General features: G+C 41.2%; 1 protein-coding gene across 1 annotated transcript in view; it reads right to left on the bottom strand.

The window, feature by feature from the left end:
* znf407 (zinc finger protein 407) overlaps nucleotides 1–18,990 on the bottom strand; it is a gene marked incomplete at its 3' end in the record, with an annotated part of 160,474 nt that overhangs the window by 74,871 nt on the left and 66,613 nt on the right. The window contains exon 5 of the mRNA XM_079240213.1: nucleotides 14,870–14,944. Within this exon, the coding sequence (XP_079096339.1) occupies nucleotides 14,870–14,944 (75 nt within the window). The remainder of the gene's footprint in view (nucleotides 1–14,869; nucleotides 14,945–18,990) is intronic.

The following is an 18,990-nucleotide window of genomic DNA, read 5'->3' as shown; positions in this document are numbered from 1 at the left end:
CCTCGTTGTTTAATCCTTACTTACAGAAACTGAGATAGTTGTATCTTCCCTGCCTGGATGAACTGTCCCAGATAGGAACTAAAAGCAGTTAAGTCCCTGCAGCTCCTTTTACTGTATGTCTAATTGGCATCAGGTTGTGGGTCACTAATGTCCAGGACTAAAGAGGTTCACAGTGTCGGTATGCTGACATGCAGCCCAACAGAGAGGGAAACTGCCCACTTCTCAGAATCTTTTCAGATTTAATTCTTTGTGTTTCCCTTGATTTACCCTCCTTAACTAGCTTTGACGTCTCTGGCATTTTGAAATGTGACTTTGTTATTTAGCGTGTGATCGGACTAATAGCCTTCTGGCTGATCATTGACATTAGATTCTGTTTTTGGTTCTGGTTTAAACTCCAGCATCAAATGTCCACTTTTGTTTGTGTTAAAGTCTGGTGAAAGATCAGAAGCTGCAGAGCATTGTTAGCAAACATTAGAAACTCACCAGCATGCTAAATTAGATCGCCACAATTTAATTTCTCTCTGATGACCAATATGTCTCCTGATCCTGTTCTGGTCTTTTTTACATCTATCAAAGTCATAATTAGAAGGCTGTACTGTGCTGTGTATGTGTTTTTACATATTCAGTATCTTCAGTGTCAGAGCTTCAGTGTTAACCCAAATTTATTATTGTCAAACTTTATCAAAAGGATTTTTTTTAACTTAACAAAAAAAAAAAGAAAGTAAAAATCTGATCCTAAACAGCTCTAAACGTTATTTTAGCACATGCATATAGACATGTTCATTTATAAAAACCTAGCTCTTGCACCGTGTTCCTGCACTTTGCATCATTCCTTATCTTTGAGTAGCACTTTAAGTACTACTAGTTAGCGATGACAATTCACGACTACTTGTGACTTAAATTAGCTAAATAAGAGCTGGGAACTGGTACCGTGCAGCTCTGGGTTCAGGGAAAATCTAATTAAGTTGCTGGATAGTTGGAGTTGGATCCCTGTACAGGGACACTGAGACCCAGACTGGTCTGTCCCTGTTCCATTTGACTTTACCAGCACAGCCACATACACGTCCTCTACTGTACAAGGCAAGCGACCACCCCTCCTTCCTTCTTCTGGTCTTACCCCTCCTTCTTCTCTCCTTTCCACAAATGACCATGATGGGAGGCCATTCATCTCACTCTTTCGGCCACCAGAATGAAATAAATCAAGAATTTTTCTCCCAAATATAACAATATTTGTATTTGGGGTGGGGCAGACGTAATTGATGACTGCGGCCATGCTAATTAAAAACGGCAGAGGTTTCATTAATCTTGGTCATTGGATGGGAAGGGGGGGGGGGGGGGGGCGATAGCAGAGTGGCTGCTCCAGCATTGACTGGACAAGGGGGACAGGGCTGCCTCCATCGTCCTCATCGCTCCGGTGATTTGGGCCATTGTCGAGTATATTAACAGAGCCTGGTTAATGTGAAATGGTCATTAATAATCACAACAAAGCAACCGGAACACAGACTAAGTCTCTCAGAGTCTGATAGCAGACCACAACGAAACCCAAAGAGACAATGAAGCAAACACTCACACGTGTTTACTGTCATGTCCTGGCTGGAGAAGTTAATTGCTTTCCTGCATTGCTTTGGAGAAACTTTTTTTCTTTCAACCCCCTGACACACACACACAGACACACACACACACACACACAGGTATGCTGGTTTTGAGAATAAATTGCCAGGGATAATAATTGGTGCTTTATAGTCAAAACATACAGTGTGTTTTATGTGACTGCAACAAAAAGATTCAGAGACAAAAGTCATCCCATTGACAGAAGAGGCCTGAACCAAAGGGGCCTACGACATACCAGATGCCTGAAAAAGAAGCCACATGTGTCCATAGTTAAAAGAAAAGGCATAACCCTGAAGCTGATTAAACAGAATCATATTGTTACCATTGTGCCATTACACCAAGGACAATTTACTAAGTAATACCTATGAATGGCACAGATGGACATCATCATCACTCTCTGATGGCCCCTTGGATGTTAATGCACAACTTTAGCGTCTCCACCGTGACTCTGCCACAGAGTAATGGCTACGCTGCGTCTGGAAGAGGAAGTGCAGGGCAATGCGTGAAGCACAGAGCGAAACAGAGACAAAGTAAAAGAATTAAACAGAAAGAGAGAGAGCGAGAGATGGGTGGGTGGGTGGGGTGGAAGCGGTAGCATATGGTGCCACGCTGCCATAAACAAGCTTTATGAAAAGACTGCGGACGTTTATTTAATCATGGAATACCTGAGGAATCGCAATGAGACACACACTTTGTCCCATTATTGTTAGCCCATAAATTTAACCGCTTTACCTGAACGACGGAAAACCTCATTCAGCCACCAAGACGACGCGGGGAGGCAGGTGAATTTATGTACGTCTGTGTGTGTGTGTGTGTGTGTGTGTGTGTGTGTGTGTGTGTGTGTGTGTGTGTGTGAAGCACTGTGTTGTAGCTATGGTAAGGAGGGTGTATGGTGTTTTAGTTGAATAATCATAACTGCTTCATTCTGGTATCTGTGTATCAGCAAACGCAGAGAATAACACACTCCTGGAGGCATCTTGTAGAGAACACACAGATACAGATGTGTCCCGTTTCCTCTGACTGTAGTTTGTTTGATTCCTCTATCAGCGTCTCAGCTTGAGTTAACAGGAAAATTTTAAATACTTTATACCTCATAGAAAGGAAACGTTGTGTAAAATCAAAGCCTTCGTTGATGATTTCATCGGATGAATGATTTAAAAAAAATGTATTGACACTTTGAAATATGTTTTCATACTTGCATTGCTTTTAAGGAACAAGCACACCAACATCTGAATCTCTCCTGGATCAACTCAAAGACGGACGCTAAAACACATCCAGCAGCACTGCAAAGTCTCATTACACCACAGAGGAAGAGTGTTATGAACACACAGACACAAACACTCTGCATGTCCGATTATGTGCCTACAAGTATAGAGAATTTATGAGTGCACACACATGCACACGCGCGCACACACTCACTCACACACACGTTGAGCTGGGTCAGGGGGACAGCGGTAGCTCAGAGCCAGCTGTGACCTGCCGGTCCAGGTGCTCAGGAAAACCGCTGTTAACGGCCACGATTGATGATCTAATCAAACTGTCACCACGGCGACCTGCTGCAAGGGGAGGAGTGGCTTGGGTGGTTGTGTGTGAGTATAGTTGTGTGTGTGTGTGTGTGTGTATAAGTAGATGTGGTGAAAGCGAGGTGGGTGAAAGCAGGTGGGGTTGGGGGGGTTTATTCAGGAGACCTTGTGCATGCTTACTGTTCGGCCAAATTGAGAGTGACAGTCTCAATAGTGAAAAGCCCTTCTTTTTTTTGCATGCCCCCCCCCCCCCTCCCCAAGTAATGGAGGAAACAACTTCAGCGGTCTTCCGGAGGATGTCACATAATCAAGGCAGACGCCCCTCCTGAACACACTGCCTACCCGCAACTACCCAAACACGCTGACATGCCCACCCCTGTCTTTTGTAACGCCTCAGATAGAGCAGAGAATAGGGGTGGGGTGTGTGTGTGCGTGTGTGTGTGTGTGTGTGTGTGTGTGTGTGTGTGTGTGTGTGTGTGTACGTGGTGGGGGTGGGGGGTTAACTAGTACAGTGCTGGATCAACAACTCACACAGAGCCAGCTCTGATGATTTTTTTTATTAGACAGTCAATTTCAAAGACCTTTAGTGTGTAACTTTAGGAATTACAGGCTTGAAAGACATTTTGTTCATGTTTGCTGTGTTATTTGTAATAAACAAGCTCCTCAGATACTTATCTTAATTTAGGTTAAGACTCCCTGTATGCCACTTGGAGCCCCCTAGAGTCTGCTCAGGACTGACCAGGACGTAGCCCCGGAGCTTTCTTAGAAAGTCACAGTTCTAATCACCATGACACCACACACACACACACACACACACACACACACACACACACACACACACACACACACACACACACACACACACACACACACACAGAAGCAGCTGAAGACACAGGATGTGAGGTGTGAGTTTATTCCATGTGTAAATAATCTTTTAAAGGTTGAATGCTTCCTTTATGGAAAAAAAGTAGCTAATAAAATGAAAACATAGGAGATTATTGATTATGATCATTAATGTTAGAAACTGAGAAATAATTTCTTTATTTCCTTAAATTAGCATTGTGTAACTTTCTGAGTGTAAATTGTGCTTCTGAATTGTTTAGTGTTTTTTTTTTTATTATGTTCATTCCTGCAAACGTTGTCCAGCAGTGTCCCCAAGGCTAAAAAAAACTTAGGGGAAAAAAAAATCAACAAGGAATGTGTCACATAAGTGTAGAGTGTTGCCATTTTATTAAAGAAATGCAAGAAGACATTATTGGAAGAAGAGCTGAGGCAGGAGTCAACATTGGGGTGAGTTGAACTGAACTGAGAGCTCAGACTGCAGGTAGAATGCAGAATGGATGCTGAATTAGTTGTCATTCATTCATTCATTCATTTTCTGAACCTGCTTAATCCCAGTAAGGGTCGTAGAGGAGCTGGAGCCTATCCCAGCAGCCTTTGGGCAAGAGGCAGGGTACACCCTGGACAGGTCGCCAGTCTATTGCAGGGCGAATTAGTTGTCATGAGGGTATAAAAATCTGCCAAAGTTCCATCATGCAGCTTTAAGTCAACTCATTTTTTCTTTTTAAAAAGCTAATAAATCATTTAATGTACATGATTATTATTTTTTATTTGAATGTTTCATAACATTGGGATCAAATCAATTTGTTTCCGTGCACAGTTTTTGTATCACCTTTAACACATCTACATGTACACCCAATAGAAATGCTCAGGGTGACTCACCAATCACACTTATCTATAACTAATCGATCATGGAGATGAGGCAAGGCTTCTGGGTCTGCAAACAAACATGATACTGTGAAGCTGCGGACCAGACAACACTTTGTTTCTCTTAGAATAAAACCTGATTGCTACCTACTAGGAGATGCTCATTGATTCTTTAACAGCAGATTTAAGCTCCTTTTATAAAAGTTACAATATGTATCTAAGCTCTGTGCAGGAGATCATATGTATTTTTCCAGCAGGGTTCGGTAAATCATTTAATATTATCATTTGTGTCAGGAGAAAATTCTCATGAGACGCTGCGAAAGCTGTTCCACAACATAATAGCATCAGCCATGTAGGAAAATATGATGTTTCTCTAGTTCATGTAAATATAAAATGAATTAACCTGTTCCATTTTTAGCAGTAAGAGAAAGTTCAGGAAGTTGTCCAACTTAATGGTTACCTTGTTGATCGCTGCCTGTTCCATGTGTGTGTTAATCACCTTCCCCAGGATATATCCACGACTGCCGCTTGCCTGTCCAGCTCGCATTAATTTAATCGCTGCTCAGCTAATTCATTGATTAATTGGTTCATTAGTGATGCCTGGCAACATCCATTTCTGCTATGACAGTCTGATGTTTCAATCGGGAAGAAAAACAGGCTGGCAGCAGCCCAGTTTTTCCACTGTCCCACTGCGCATAATGTCCAACCACTGTCAACAGTTAGCCGCACAATTGTGTCACTGTGTAACTGGCTGGTTTTGTGCTACAGGATGTGAAATGAATACGAAGGTGAACTGTGCACAGTCTCTGCTCTTGTCTGGTTGAGTAATGTCACTTGGGCTTCAGCGGTGGGTGAGATCATTCTTAGGAAAAGAAAAACTTCAGAAGCTGGAGGGACTGTTGAAACTGCTCTACCCAGATGAGGTAGACGGCGCTGTGAGAAAATGAACTACTGCTGTAGATTTATTCCGCGAGTCAAGGTCACATTGCTGTGACGTGACAAGTGGCTTCCAACTCTGGGACGAGCTGTCAACTGCTGACCAACATTATTGTTAGTAATAGGAGCTGATAGGACCCTGCTGCACCCTGCACCAAGGAGCCGGGTGTTTAAGGGACCAGCAGTACACAGCTTCAAAAATTAGAGCTGGTGTGATATCACTGACCGAATGAGATGACCATAACGCGACCTCTGACCTCTCTACTCCAAGATACAGGCACGGATTTATAATTGGCATTTTGTCCCAGGAGCTGTTCCCAAGCAGCAGCGGGGCTGTGTTTTTTAACTAATCATGGGTGAGACCACATGAGTGGATTTTAGCATCAAAGTGTGTCAGATTTCCAGGGAGGCAACATGCATTCTTCACTCACACACACACACAGCTCACAAACACACACATTCACAATTCGGCACCATATGCCCATGACAAGTGCATAAAAATCGTTCCCAAGAGTTAGCGCAGGCCAACCCATAAAAACTTAATGCACCTAATTTTCCAGTAATCAAACTTTTATAGACTGTGATGGCTTTTAAACTAACAAATTTTAATTATCGCTTAATTTTAACAGCAATATTAAGGCGATCCCTCATTCTGCAAGTGTTCATTCTGCATGAAATATTGAGTGGGGTAAACAGGGAGGCGCTGTCCACTGGCTCCTGTTCAAACAAGCAGCCAGGAAACACAAAGGTGAGCTGGAGGTCTGAGGGCTTGCCAGTACCACACAGGGATAACACGAGCTGCAAAGACCTCTGGGAAGAACAGCCTTGTGAACACACACACACACACACACACACACAGACACACACAGACACACACACACACACACACGCACACAAAATCACATTGACGTATGTTGCTCATGTTTTAACTTATGATTCTGCTTCAAATCAAACACTGTTTACTTTTATACAGTTTCATATTACTAAACAATAAATGTAACCTATTTTAGAGGTATAACTTCAATAGTCTGTGTTACTTTTAGTTTAAGACTTTGCTGATGTGTTTTTTATGCTCCTCTGTGCCGCTGTCACATCCCTGCTTACAGTACCAGCAGCACAGGATGTTATTGACTGCTGCCCTTGGGTGGCTGAAAACTAGGCCTTACCACCCAACACCAAGCCAGAGACAAAGTGCTGACACAGGAAGATAAGGGAAGGAAGAAAGGGAAAGATTAAAGAGCAGATTCATTATCAATAATTAAGGGAAAGGATTTATTATAATGAATTGGTTGTCTTTATCTACTCTCGATCTCCTTATCATGCTGCTAACTCTCTCTTTTTCTCCCTAACACACACACACACACACACACACACACACACACACACACACACACACACACACACACATTTGCTGGTTGGTTTTGACCCCTGCCTGCTTTGTGTGGTCCATATTGCTACCATGCTGGCTCCAGGCAGGGCTCTTCCGCCCCCGCTCCCCCCGTCCAGCCTGGACGATGTCGGCCCTCTGTGCCGGGGCAATATGGCCGCGCTGCACTGCATGCTGGGACGCGGCTGCAAGCCCAGAGCCAAGCACTGCAAAGCCAGATGCCCGCACAGCCGAGTCGGCCCCTCGTACAGAAACACGACCGACCACAGAAAGTACTTGTATGTGAATCCACCCTGCTATGTGATCACATAGAAATAACTGTGTAGCATAGTCATGTTTCACAAAAACATGACTTATTTCTAACATGATGTGTTATATTTAACACAATACCTAAAAAAAAAAACTAAAAAAAAAACTTATATGCAAACCAGTTACATAATCCACATATGTTCACTGTGGGTACTTTAAATGCAAAAGCCGCCATCCTTCACACACTTTTCACTGCAGTCATGTAACAATGGATGCTCTGAATATCTCTGTCTTCATTTTGTGAGTCATCACACCTGCTCTGCATGCATCACACAAGTTATTTATGGATCATGACATGTAATATAGATTTTGAAAAAGCTTCAATTAGAGCATCTCCAACAACCTAAAAAAAACCTCTCCAGCGGCAGGTATCATGCTTTACGCCGCCCCCCCCTGCCTTTGCTTAAAAAACAAAACGATCTTTCTTCTAGGTTGTCAGCACTCCAGTTCCAAGAGTGATGAGTATATTAGTTCAAGGAGTTTATTATTACAAGGGTGTAAATGGCAGGAGTTTTAACAATTACCTATGAAAACAGGTATATAAGACAGGTCAGTTGTCTTTTGGCACCCTGTTTTTCAAGAGCTAATTACAAGCAATTGAGTCAAGGTTGCTGCCGTCAATCAAAGTCACAGGCCACACCCCTTAATGCAGAGAGTGTTGGTTTAGGTGCCTGCAGAGCACAAGTTACAGCAGGGATTACACGCACATAGAAACAGAGCTTCGCAAAGCTTATTTTACTATAAAAAATAAATAACGGTAACAGGTAAAAGACAAGAGACATGTACAATTATTTCATATGAAAAAATTGGTTATTTTACATTCAGGCAGTGAAGCTCAGTTGTTCTGGTCTTACTTTTTCTATATTCTTTGCTGTGCTGATTAACATCACACATCCCAAAATAATGACTGTAACCTCTTTGTATTTCATCCTTTCATATTTATAAGTATTTTTTTTCTTATGTGGAACATTTAATCACAATAGGCTTCAAATTCGTGCATATGCTTTTAGATTCCTCAGACTTAGCAATATATTTCCACCCAGTCAAACTCAGTTGCCACATCCATTAACCACATCCAGCAGACTATGTACAAAAGATAATTCTATTCAGTGTCATATTACACGTATGCGATAGAAGAAAAGACAAGTCATTTTTATGATTTTGAACTGTAATGAAAAAACATGTTTTAATAAACACCACTGGGGATCATTGCAGTCACACATGTGCAGGTTGGTGTAAACTTGTGAGGACACGTGTTTTTCATTAGTATACTTGTATGTGACAGCACACACATGCAGGCAGATAAAAGGACAAAAAGCCCTCATCTGCGCTCAGTGCCTGCAGTGAGGAGTGGTGGTGTGACTGAGACGAAGACCTAGTTGTGTCACTTTATAACAGTTCAGCTCTATCTCTCTCTTTCCTTCTCTCTCACCCAGAACCTGTCAGATTGTCGGAGTCTGTCGTCTCAACCTTCCTCCCCTTCGATTCATCTTCCTCTTTTTCCCCGCTGGGGTTAGAACAATATAAGGGGCTAATATTAGCCTTTTATTTAAAGTCAGATATGACCAGCGTCAGCCTCCACTGCCCACTGTTCATTAGTGGGAAGGGACTGTAATGAGATACCGTGTCCTGATTTCAAACAGGTATTGACGAAATGGTTTCTCTTATATGGAGGGGAAAAAAGTGTTTTCAAAGTGGTTTTCCAGTTTTTATCTTTATGGTTCTGATGCTTTTACATGTAGTACGCAGACATGTTTATAAAGTGGACTCCATATGACAAGATTGTGACCAAAAGAAAGACCAATGTGTGTATATCTACAGTTTTGCTATCATACATGTAAATTTAATACAATATGCTTACAGATGCAAATGTCTGTCTATTTTTCTTCTGAAATTTCCTGCCACAGATGGTTACACTTAAATGTACAGAGAACAAGTAACAGAAAGGCCAACTATCAGAATTATAAGAACATTTATGTTACAATGTTAAGTTAGCTAAGCTAATGCTAGCATAACACTGGTTGTTGCTCATGTTAATTTAATAAATTACAATGGTAACATACAGAGCAATGTAAGAAATTAAAAGAAAAGGTACATTATTCTTACAGAAATGTAACTACTTTCAACTGGTTTCAACTTATCTCCCACATTTCTAAGGAGAATTTTATGTTTTTGTAACATGGTTCATTTTTACAGTTTTGGCAACACACTAAGTACTATAAACACTCTGCTGCATTTAGTCTCTTTTACACAATTACAAAAAATAGTGGATGTTTAGCTAACATGACAAAAGAAATCAGTATGCCATGCTTTCTGATAACTTTGGTATGTCTTGTCATGAACAAGTTCAAGAACAGCAAATATAAACTTAGCTTCGCTGTTAGCTTAACTTCAGCTGAACTTGGTTGGTCAGTTTAACAGTATATATGCGCAAATACTTTACATATAAAGAAAGGAAAGTCATTTGTAAGTTCACATGTGTACCTAAATCAGACAGAGAAAACAAAACCAACCATAAATTAGGTGTAAAAAAACAACTCGTTCAAAACTCCAGCAATTACTAATGCTACAAGAATGTTCACCCCAAGTTAGTCATAGTAGGTGAATAACTAATTCAATCATGCCGTCAAAGCACCTTCGTATTTCATCCATGCTTTTTCTTTTTTTTCTTATTTAGCCGTTAATACAGCAAACAGTTTTTATTAATTATCATGAATTTCACTGACAGCGCCTGACTTATGGATGGACTTTGTGTTTACTTAGAAGTACCTAAGAGTTTACAGGTTAGCCTTAATAACAATTCACTAATATTTATTTTGTTTTGATTAGCTTCATTTAAAGTAATTTAATAGCATCTGAATAGCTTAACTGGAACAAGAACTTAAAAATGAAGTTGTGTTATAATAGTATTGAACTATGGACCCACCACCAAAGTACATTAAAAAACCTGTACAAAATTATTAATTGAGTAATAAGGAGTAGTCCGCTGCTGATTAACTAATGATTAGGCTGAGTAATTAAAAGAAAATACAGATACCAAAAACTGTCAGAACTATCAACTTTTAAAAATCCCTATCAGTGGGCCTCTATCCTTCTCACCCAAAATAACTTGGTGTTTGAGGTCCCAGACAGCTGGGCTAACTTACGGCTAGTCAGGCCTTTTCCTCCTCCTTCTCTCTGCCTTTGACTAACAGATCTCCCAAGTGTTCTAAAAATACCTGGTGAACAGGGCTGTAGAGATGGTGATGAAACTGCCTCTCTGACACTGTCCCACTGCAATCCATCTCTCCACCGCCTGCCAGCCAGCATATGTTTGCAATTGGCTCCCCCCAGCAACCCCCAATGCCTCTCCATTCCCCACCCCTCCTCAAACTGGTCCCCGGTTGCCGGTTCAGATACACTCTCCCACACACAGACGCTCGCATACACACATGTATGCACAATTCCCTATCCTCTCCCTCCTCCTGTCTCTCTTTCTCCCTCAGCTGCTGTCCTAGTCTCCAGGTCTGGGCTTTCAAAACCAGTGCAGTTATCAATCACTGAGCCAGCACTGTCAAGTTGGCCCAAACCACTCACACACACACACACACTTCCTCTATTTCTCCATTTCCTTCTTCTCTTTCTTTCATCTCCCATCTCTGCCTATCTCTTTGTCATCCCATCTCTCCATCTCCTCTCCCCTCCTTCTCCCTCCTCCAGCCTGCGTCCTCTGCCTCCTCTCTTACACTTGCCCAAATTTGTTCCACTTAATAAGCCCTCCCAAATGACCTTGTGCTAATTAAGCTGCACTGTGTTGGAAATATGATGGTTAATTAATGATGAGATAAATTCTGTCTGCAGGACTGTCAGAAAAATGATGACACCGTGTTTTACAGGTTTAAATAGAACAAACCTTGTGGCTGTCCTCCCTCGTGCAGGGGACTCTGTGTGTGTGTTTGTGTTTGTAGGAGATAGAGAGTGTGTGTGCATCTGCTGGCACGTCTGTGCCGGTGCATATTTAAATGTGAGTGAAAGAATGCAATAAAAACAAGAGAAATGAGAAGGTGAACGGATGATCTTTTGACGGTGGCTTGCAGGTATAAGAGAGGACGTTTTGTCTTTCTCCATAAATATAACAGCAGCATATACCTGGCAAGAGTTAGCATATATTATTTCTATATGTTCATATGTGAATGTGATGTAATAACCTTGTGTGGCGTAATGCTTTATGGCTTTGCAGCTCAGCGTGTGTGTTTCTGCTTCTGTATTGAAAAACACAGACCTCATGGCTCAAATAACTCCCAATAGTTTTGCTTGTGAATGCATGTGTGCTTGTTGTGACTTTTAATTTTATTTATTTATTTGTCACACTGTGTCAGAGAACAAGAAACGAGGGACAGAAAGTGAGATGCAGTGAAGAGATTTGGGTTTTAACCAGCATGCGATGTTCAAATTCCCATCAAACCTTTGAAACTGAAAGTGGTGCTTCAACAAGTTATTCATAAACCAGTATTACTCTTGTTGTTCTGCAACATGAGCACATGATCTATTAAAAAAAAAAAAAAAAAAAAAAAGCAAGAATGATCTAAAAACGGTAAAAGGGTAAAAAAAAAAATACCATGCCTGCTGTGGGTTTTAGGATTAACAGTTTAACATGACATCTAACGGACATAAATAATAGTTTAAGTTTAGGAGAAAAGTCATGCAGATGTCTCTTAAATTCCCAATGAAGCTACGTTTATTGTTTATGTGACAGGTACACAGCAGCATCTGGTGCAGTGAAGACCGAAAGTTGTTTAGCAGTTATTCTTAGAGTTATTTTAGTGTAAAAATAGGTTGATGACTAATCCTGCTCTCAGAGGTGCTGACTAATTTTCTATGCAAATTAAATGCTTTTTTTCACCAAACTTTTACATAGAAGATGAGCTGATGGCGGGCAGGTCTTGCATAGGCTGCGTGGTGCTGACCAATCAGAGCAGAGATGGCTTTTTTCAGGAGGGAAGGGGGACTTCTGCCTTCTTGGACAAATGTAAATAGGCAAATGTTCTCTGTTGGCTGTTTCACTGCCATTTTAAAGACTTTTTCTTTATGAATATGGTGACCAGTCTTTCAGCATGAAAGCTGAGCACTGTCCTCAGAAAAAGTGACTGAAAAATAAACAAAAAAATCATACAGCTCACAGTGTTATTGTCTGATCTGAACCAGCAGAGTGATGACAGCCTGTTTGACTCTTCAGCATGAAAACTATTCTGCCCCAAATACCTTAGTTATAAAAGCTGGCTGACATAACTCATAAAAACCTGTTAGTGATGTTATTTTATTGTTTAATCTTCATCAGCATCTCTCAACGTTGGATTTTTGCATGCTTGTATTAGTTTTTGCTGTGAAATGCTAAATTATTCTTACTTGTAGTGATTGACTGAAACATGTAAACATAAATGAAAATATGGCATGCAAGGCTGTAAAGCTATTATAGGAGACAAAGTTAGAGGATCACAATAAAATCTGGCTGAATGGATGACAAACACAAAGAAATGATGAAAGCAGATTTTTGCATATGTGTAAAAATCATAGACTGTATATAAAAGATGGACGGAGCCTCCATGATGTCCCCCATAGGTTTCTAAAGAGCTGAACTGAAGCTTTGCGGGCGGTTCCTGGCATCGCTATCTTTGCAGCGTCATGCGTGCTGTCTCTTCCAGAATATACAAAAATGGGCAAAGAGGTAAAGCTGAGAGGGGGGGTGTGAGCGTGCAGGTAGATGATTGACATCTAGTAATCTCTGACCTGCATGTAGTTAAGAGCTAACTGAGCAAACCAAGGCTAACAGGAGCTAACCAGCTAACGGAAGTTAGCGGGTTAAAGCTAAGTCACGCTATTAACCAGCTAAAACCCACAGTTGGAGCGGGAGATTGGATACCCATCAATCAAAAGGACACGCCCCTAAATATGCTGAATTTTGATTTGAATTTACTTCTAAATGAATGAGTTAGAAAAAAATCACTCCCCCCACAGTTGTCTTGAAGGTAAACCTGACCTATTATAGCTAAAATGGATTTTTGTACCAGGTTGTAAACATGTTTATTTTTGCTGTAAAGTTGGCCTTTTTAACATGGGAGTCTATGGAGATTTGCTGTGTTTCAGAGCCCCTAGTGGGGCCTGGTGAGGGGTGAACTGCCATTTTTGTCACTTCTGCATAGATTTCACTTCCAATCGCCAGAGGTTACCGCTTGGTAAAGACACAGTGAACTTATAGAGTTACACAAGCTGTCAAATAGGGAAGAAAACTGGACGCGCTAAAGCAAAAAGGTTTTTTTAATTTTGTTTGTTGGTTTTGAGTCTGCATGTCTCAACTGGACCAGAGGAGCCTGGATGTTCGCGACCAATGATACCAGTAGAGAAAAATCATGAAGAGACCACCTTACAATAGTTATAAAGGCGAATGTCTGTAGAGGAAAATGAAGTACCATGGTAGTAAAGAAAATCATAGAACTGTCAGCAAACCATGGATAAATAAAGGTCACAGTCACAAAAATGTGGATAAAACAGACTTGAAGCAGTTGACGACAGGAGAATTTGTCTCCATCTAATCCAGATGAGCAGCTGACAGAAGGAATTTAGTTGATAATGTCTGGGAGATGGAGAGGCATCTGGTGGGGCTGCTTACTTCTATATCTGAAACCACTTGTCACATCTAATACCGCATGTTGTCAAAAGTATCAATTTGGTTGTGGAGTAATGAAAAAGCAGGTCTGTTTCTATTTTAGAAGCTCGCTTGACAGATTGAGAGGTATTTAACGTCTCATTTTGGCTTGTCAGGGTTTCAGGAGGGGGCTTCACAACTTCATCTCCTCATCTTTCTCTTTCGCGCGCACACACACGGACACACACACACACACACACACACCGACAGCGGGGCTCTGTTTCTGATAGACAGGGCCTAGCGTGAGATGTTTCACATACACAGGCATGAACGGCAAAAGAGAAACATCATTCATCCTTAATTCAAGAGGGAGAGCAGCGACTGAGATGAGGAGAAGAAGAAGATGAAGTTTGACAGGAAAAAAACGAAAGCAAAAAAAGTGAGAGACAGAATGAGTTACAGCCATTTAACTCATTAAGGAAAAGGAGGATCTGAAGTTATATTTAGCTTGAATTTAACCAGGGGGAAATTTTTAGCTTAAATAGTTGCAGATCTTTGTAGAATTTGCTGTATTCATCTGACAAAATCTTGAATTAATTATCTCACACTTGTTGTGATCTAGAGATGACTTAAAGAGGATCCTTGCTTTTCACAGAAACATGAATTAAAACTCTTTTGTAACTCCTGCCGATATTTTTACAATATCAGACCAAAGTGGGCTTAAAAGCACGGATTCTGATTCAGAAGGAATGCTTCTGCATGCGTTTGATTTACCTCTCTTTACGCTGACCGACTCCGTGTTTTCCCAGCAGGTGGGTACTCAGGTGCTTCTTCATCACAAAGGCCCATCTATAAAACACACAAAGAGCAAAAAAAAAAAAAAAACATTATCAGATTTAGCAAAGCTGATGAAAGCCAGAGTCTGGTGTGGAAAGTTTCAAACAGCAGCTCTGAGAGCACATCCTCAGCAAAGGTCAAAGTTTTCTCAGGGTTTCAGCTGAATTCTGTTAGCTTGTTCTCCAACTTCTCACCTAGATGTTTGGTAGCTTTGGAGTCAGACAGTCTCAACAGCTGGAAAACAAGAAGAGTATGACCATTTTCCTCATCTAATGACTGTTTCTTTTCATTGAGTGATTTTTTTTTTTTTTTATGAAAGAGTTTGTTGATTTGCCCACTGGTTAAAACGTACAACTCCATTAGAACAGGAACCCACATTTCTTCCAGATTTTCTTCACTGTGCTTGTTTAGCAGCTAATATATAATATCAATAGTTTTTTGTTTTTTTTTGGATAATAAAACAACTTATGTACTAGCTGATGAGAATATTTAAAATGAAAGTATGAATGTATTTTGAACCATTTCAAAGGTACAAAATGTGTTTGTGTGTGTACAGTGTGGAAAAAGACAGTTATGCTCATTTTCACCTACCTAATTGGAGATAAATGCAACCGGAGATGATTTTTTGTTTTTGTTTTTAATGCATTTTACATGTAAATAATACTCTTCAATAAAGAATTATGAGAAAACTGTCTCGATAATGTTCCCAGATGTATGAGAAGCAGCAACTTCCACTTCCACTGAATCATTGCTGATGTTTCTTCCTGACAGTGTATTGACACACACCTAAATGCTCCAGTGCAGCACCTGCCAAGGCTTCTTTTATAAAGCTCATCACACTCGATGATCATCAATTACACAAGTGCATTTAATCAACACCACCTTGATGCTACTTACTCCTTCAATTCCCATTGAAGCAGTCAGGGTGAACTTAGCTTTTTACACACTGCTCCTGCATTTTGGTTAGATTTTGTTAAACATATTATGACATTCTGGTATATGCTATGGGCTGCTGTTCACCTGAGGCTGAATTCACCTTTTTTTTTTAAGAATTGATAAAGAAATATAAATGTTTTATCATGCCCTGATAGGACATTATGAAAACCCTAAACATGACTGTGCAACTGGCACGTTTTTAGTTACAAAGTTGGGAAAGTGTACCACAAGCTGTGCACACAAGTGTCACATAAATATGCACACATGTGCAAAGATTTATACACACATGCATGTAAAGTATGTGAAAGAGCATGCACACAGCATCAAAAACACCAGGGTAGCATTGCTTGACAGGGACCGCGGTGTCCTGAATTTGTCGAGGGCCCTGAGTTTACCGTGTCTCCCAAACAGCATATGAAAACATAATGAACGGATGACAGGACTAACTACTCTGACATCCGAGCAGCTTCACCAGTGTTTTCATCCCCTGGCCTTTTCATTTAGCATCCATCACTTCCCATTATTGTGCAACTGAGAGACAATGACCACATCAGAGAGCCGAGGATGGAGCTACATGAAAGAGGCTGAGGGAGTTCAACCGACTGTCGTGCTGTTGGCACAGTCACCGCAGAGACTGCCCCTCCTTTTTTTTTTTTTTTTCTCCTCTTCGGGATGTTTTTAGTGTCCCTTCTTCCAAGTCGATCATTATGCTGTTTTCTCTTCAACAAACCCGTGTGAGAGTTTCTGAAGCTTTCATTCTCACTAAGTAGTCACTCTTTCATGAAGCAAAAACATAATTATTTCACCATTTATGTCGCCTTGTCAGCTAATGCCCCTCTCCAACCTGACACCCCCCCCACTCCAATGTCTGGACACACACACACACACACACAGCTGTGTCCTCCAACCCGTCATGGCCCCAGAGTCCCGTCCGTCATCGAGGCCCCTGAGGCCAACTCTAACTAACACCATCATATAAATATTCAAACATGTTCCACTGTTTTGCCTCATTATCATCACTCTAGATTTTCTCAATCCTCTCCAACTCAATCCATCCACCCGTCCACAATGTTGCCTTGGAGTTAAACTGGGAGCAAGCGGATGACTCAATCTTGTACATTCCAATCAGGGAGACTGGCAAGATCAAAATGCTGAGCTTCTTTGGCCTACTGGAAGTGCCTCTGACTGACGCCATCATCTATAAATAAACAAACAGCATAATTAAGATGTTTCTGAGGCGTGATTTTGGGGAGAAAAACAGGGAAGGGGGCATGAGAGAATTAATCAATGTATTTGAAAGAAAAGCGTGGCCTTGGAACACTTCATGTGTGCATGTTTAAGTCGTCGTGTTTAGATGTGGAGGAGAAAAAAAAAAGCTTGCAAACATTTCTGTTAATTATGTATTACAGCTGTCCTTCATAAACCTAATTACAGAGTGCTGAAAGGCAACAGGGGCAATTTGCATATGCGCATGAAAGACAAGACATATGCAAAATATGATTTTAATTAGCATTCTTTGATAGCACGGGGTACAAATCAAACTGGCATGTTGTGAGATTCCCATCTCGCCCTTTTTTTACTGGATTATTTTCAGTGGCACCCGAGCGAGATGGCTGAAGCCCTCTGGAGGCACCTGGCACAGGCTTCTTTTTCTATACACACATACAGACACACACAAATGGGTGTTTGCATTTGGAAAAATGCACAACAATACGATGCACAACTCTAAATAAAGATGCATGAAGGAAAAGGCCTTTTACATTCTAATTATTTCTGATGTAGATATAAAGTGTAGATAGCACACACACACACACACACACACACACACACACACACACACACACACACGCACACACACACACACACACACACACACACACACACACACACACACACACAGATACAAACACAGACAAATGGTTATCCTTCAAAAGACCATGACCACAAGTACTCAATCCCTCATGCTTCCACACTCACACATGAAAAGATCCAATATCTAAACGTTAAGGGGGCAAATTCGTTTGTTTAAAGTGGTGTGTAATCAGCCCCCTGCCAATGGTGTGTGTGCATCCTCTGCCATCCAGGTCAAGGCCTCAGCTTGCCGTCCTGCTGCCTTGGGCTGCATCATCAGCCCAAACCATCAGCCTTGATGGTTATTGTAACAAAGGGATACTTTAACATGCCATTCATCCATATCAATTCTCTTCCCCCTCATGAATTGAACTAATAAGGCTGTGCCTCTGCCCTCCGGGGAGGCTCATAATATCCATTGCAGATATGAAGAAAAAAAAAAAAAAAAAAGAAAGAAAGAAAAGAAAGACAGAGGCTCTGGTGTTTCACGTTCGACTTTCCCTTCAGACTAATCGGCGCGCCACAGCTCGTTAGGTCCGTGACGTGCCGGAGCTTTACCGATAAGCAGGGGAGACACGGCTCAATTACCCACAGTTACAATCTTTCTCTCCTTCTTCCCTCCCACCGACTGACGATGGAGAGCTAACATGTCAATATTTGATACAAACAACTTCATTTGCCTAATGGTGTTCCTGGATAGGCTCATCTACAGGTCCGCAAGGGATGGAAGATCTAAGAAAAGAGACTCAAGCAAAAGGCGGCTTAGATTCACCGTAGCACCGCACCCCCCAAATCATGCACGCCAATTCCCATCAGCCCATCAGCTGTGTGAAGCATGCTGGGAGACACCAGGTCGGACATAGTTTAGTTTCACAACTTTCTCTTGAGTTACTTTTTTCTTGAGTTTTGGAAGTTTTTTTTTTTGTTTTCTTTTTTGTTGTTGTTTTTAATTTAGTTTGATGATAGTTCAGTAATGATAGAGAAACTACAGGTGAGTTTGGGTTAAACTGCGATAAAGTTTATCTTCATTGTGATCAGACATCCACTTTGCAGCTGCAATATGAGTAAAACAGGGTTATGAGATCAAAAATATAGCTGAAAATCAAACAAACATCTGCACTGTAGCTGTTTAAAAGGTATCTGAAAGGCCATTATGGGAGAGCTGCCAGATGCCCGGCCCGCTCAGCCCTCACCTGGTCAGAAACCTCGGCGAGGAGGAGCAGTTCCGTTGGGGGAAGATGAAAGGGGAGGTGGGTAATAAGCTCAGAAGT

This window comes from Telmatherina bonti (assembly GCF_933228915.1).
Source record: "Telmatherina bonti genome assembly, chromosome: 5".
Taxonomy (NCBI): domain Eukaryota; kingdom Metazoa; phylum Chordata; class Actinopteri; order Atheriniformes; family Telmatherinidae; genus Telmatherina; species Telmatherina bonti.
The sequence above is the reverse complement of the archived record's forward strand: the minus strand, read 5'-3'. Positions and strand labels throughout refer to the sequence as shown.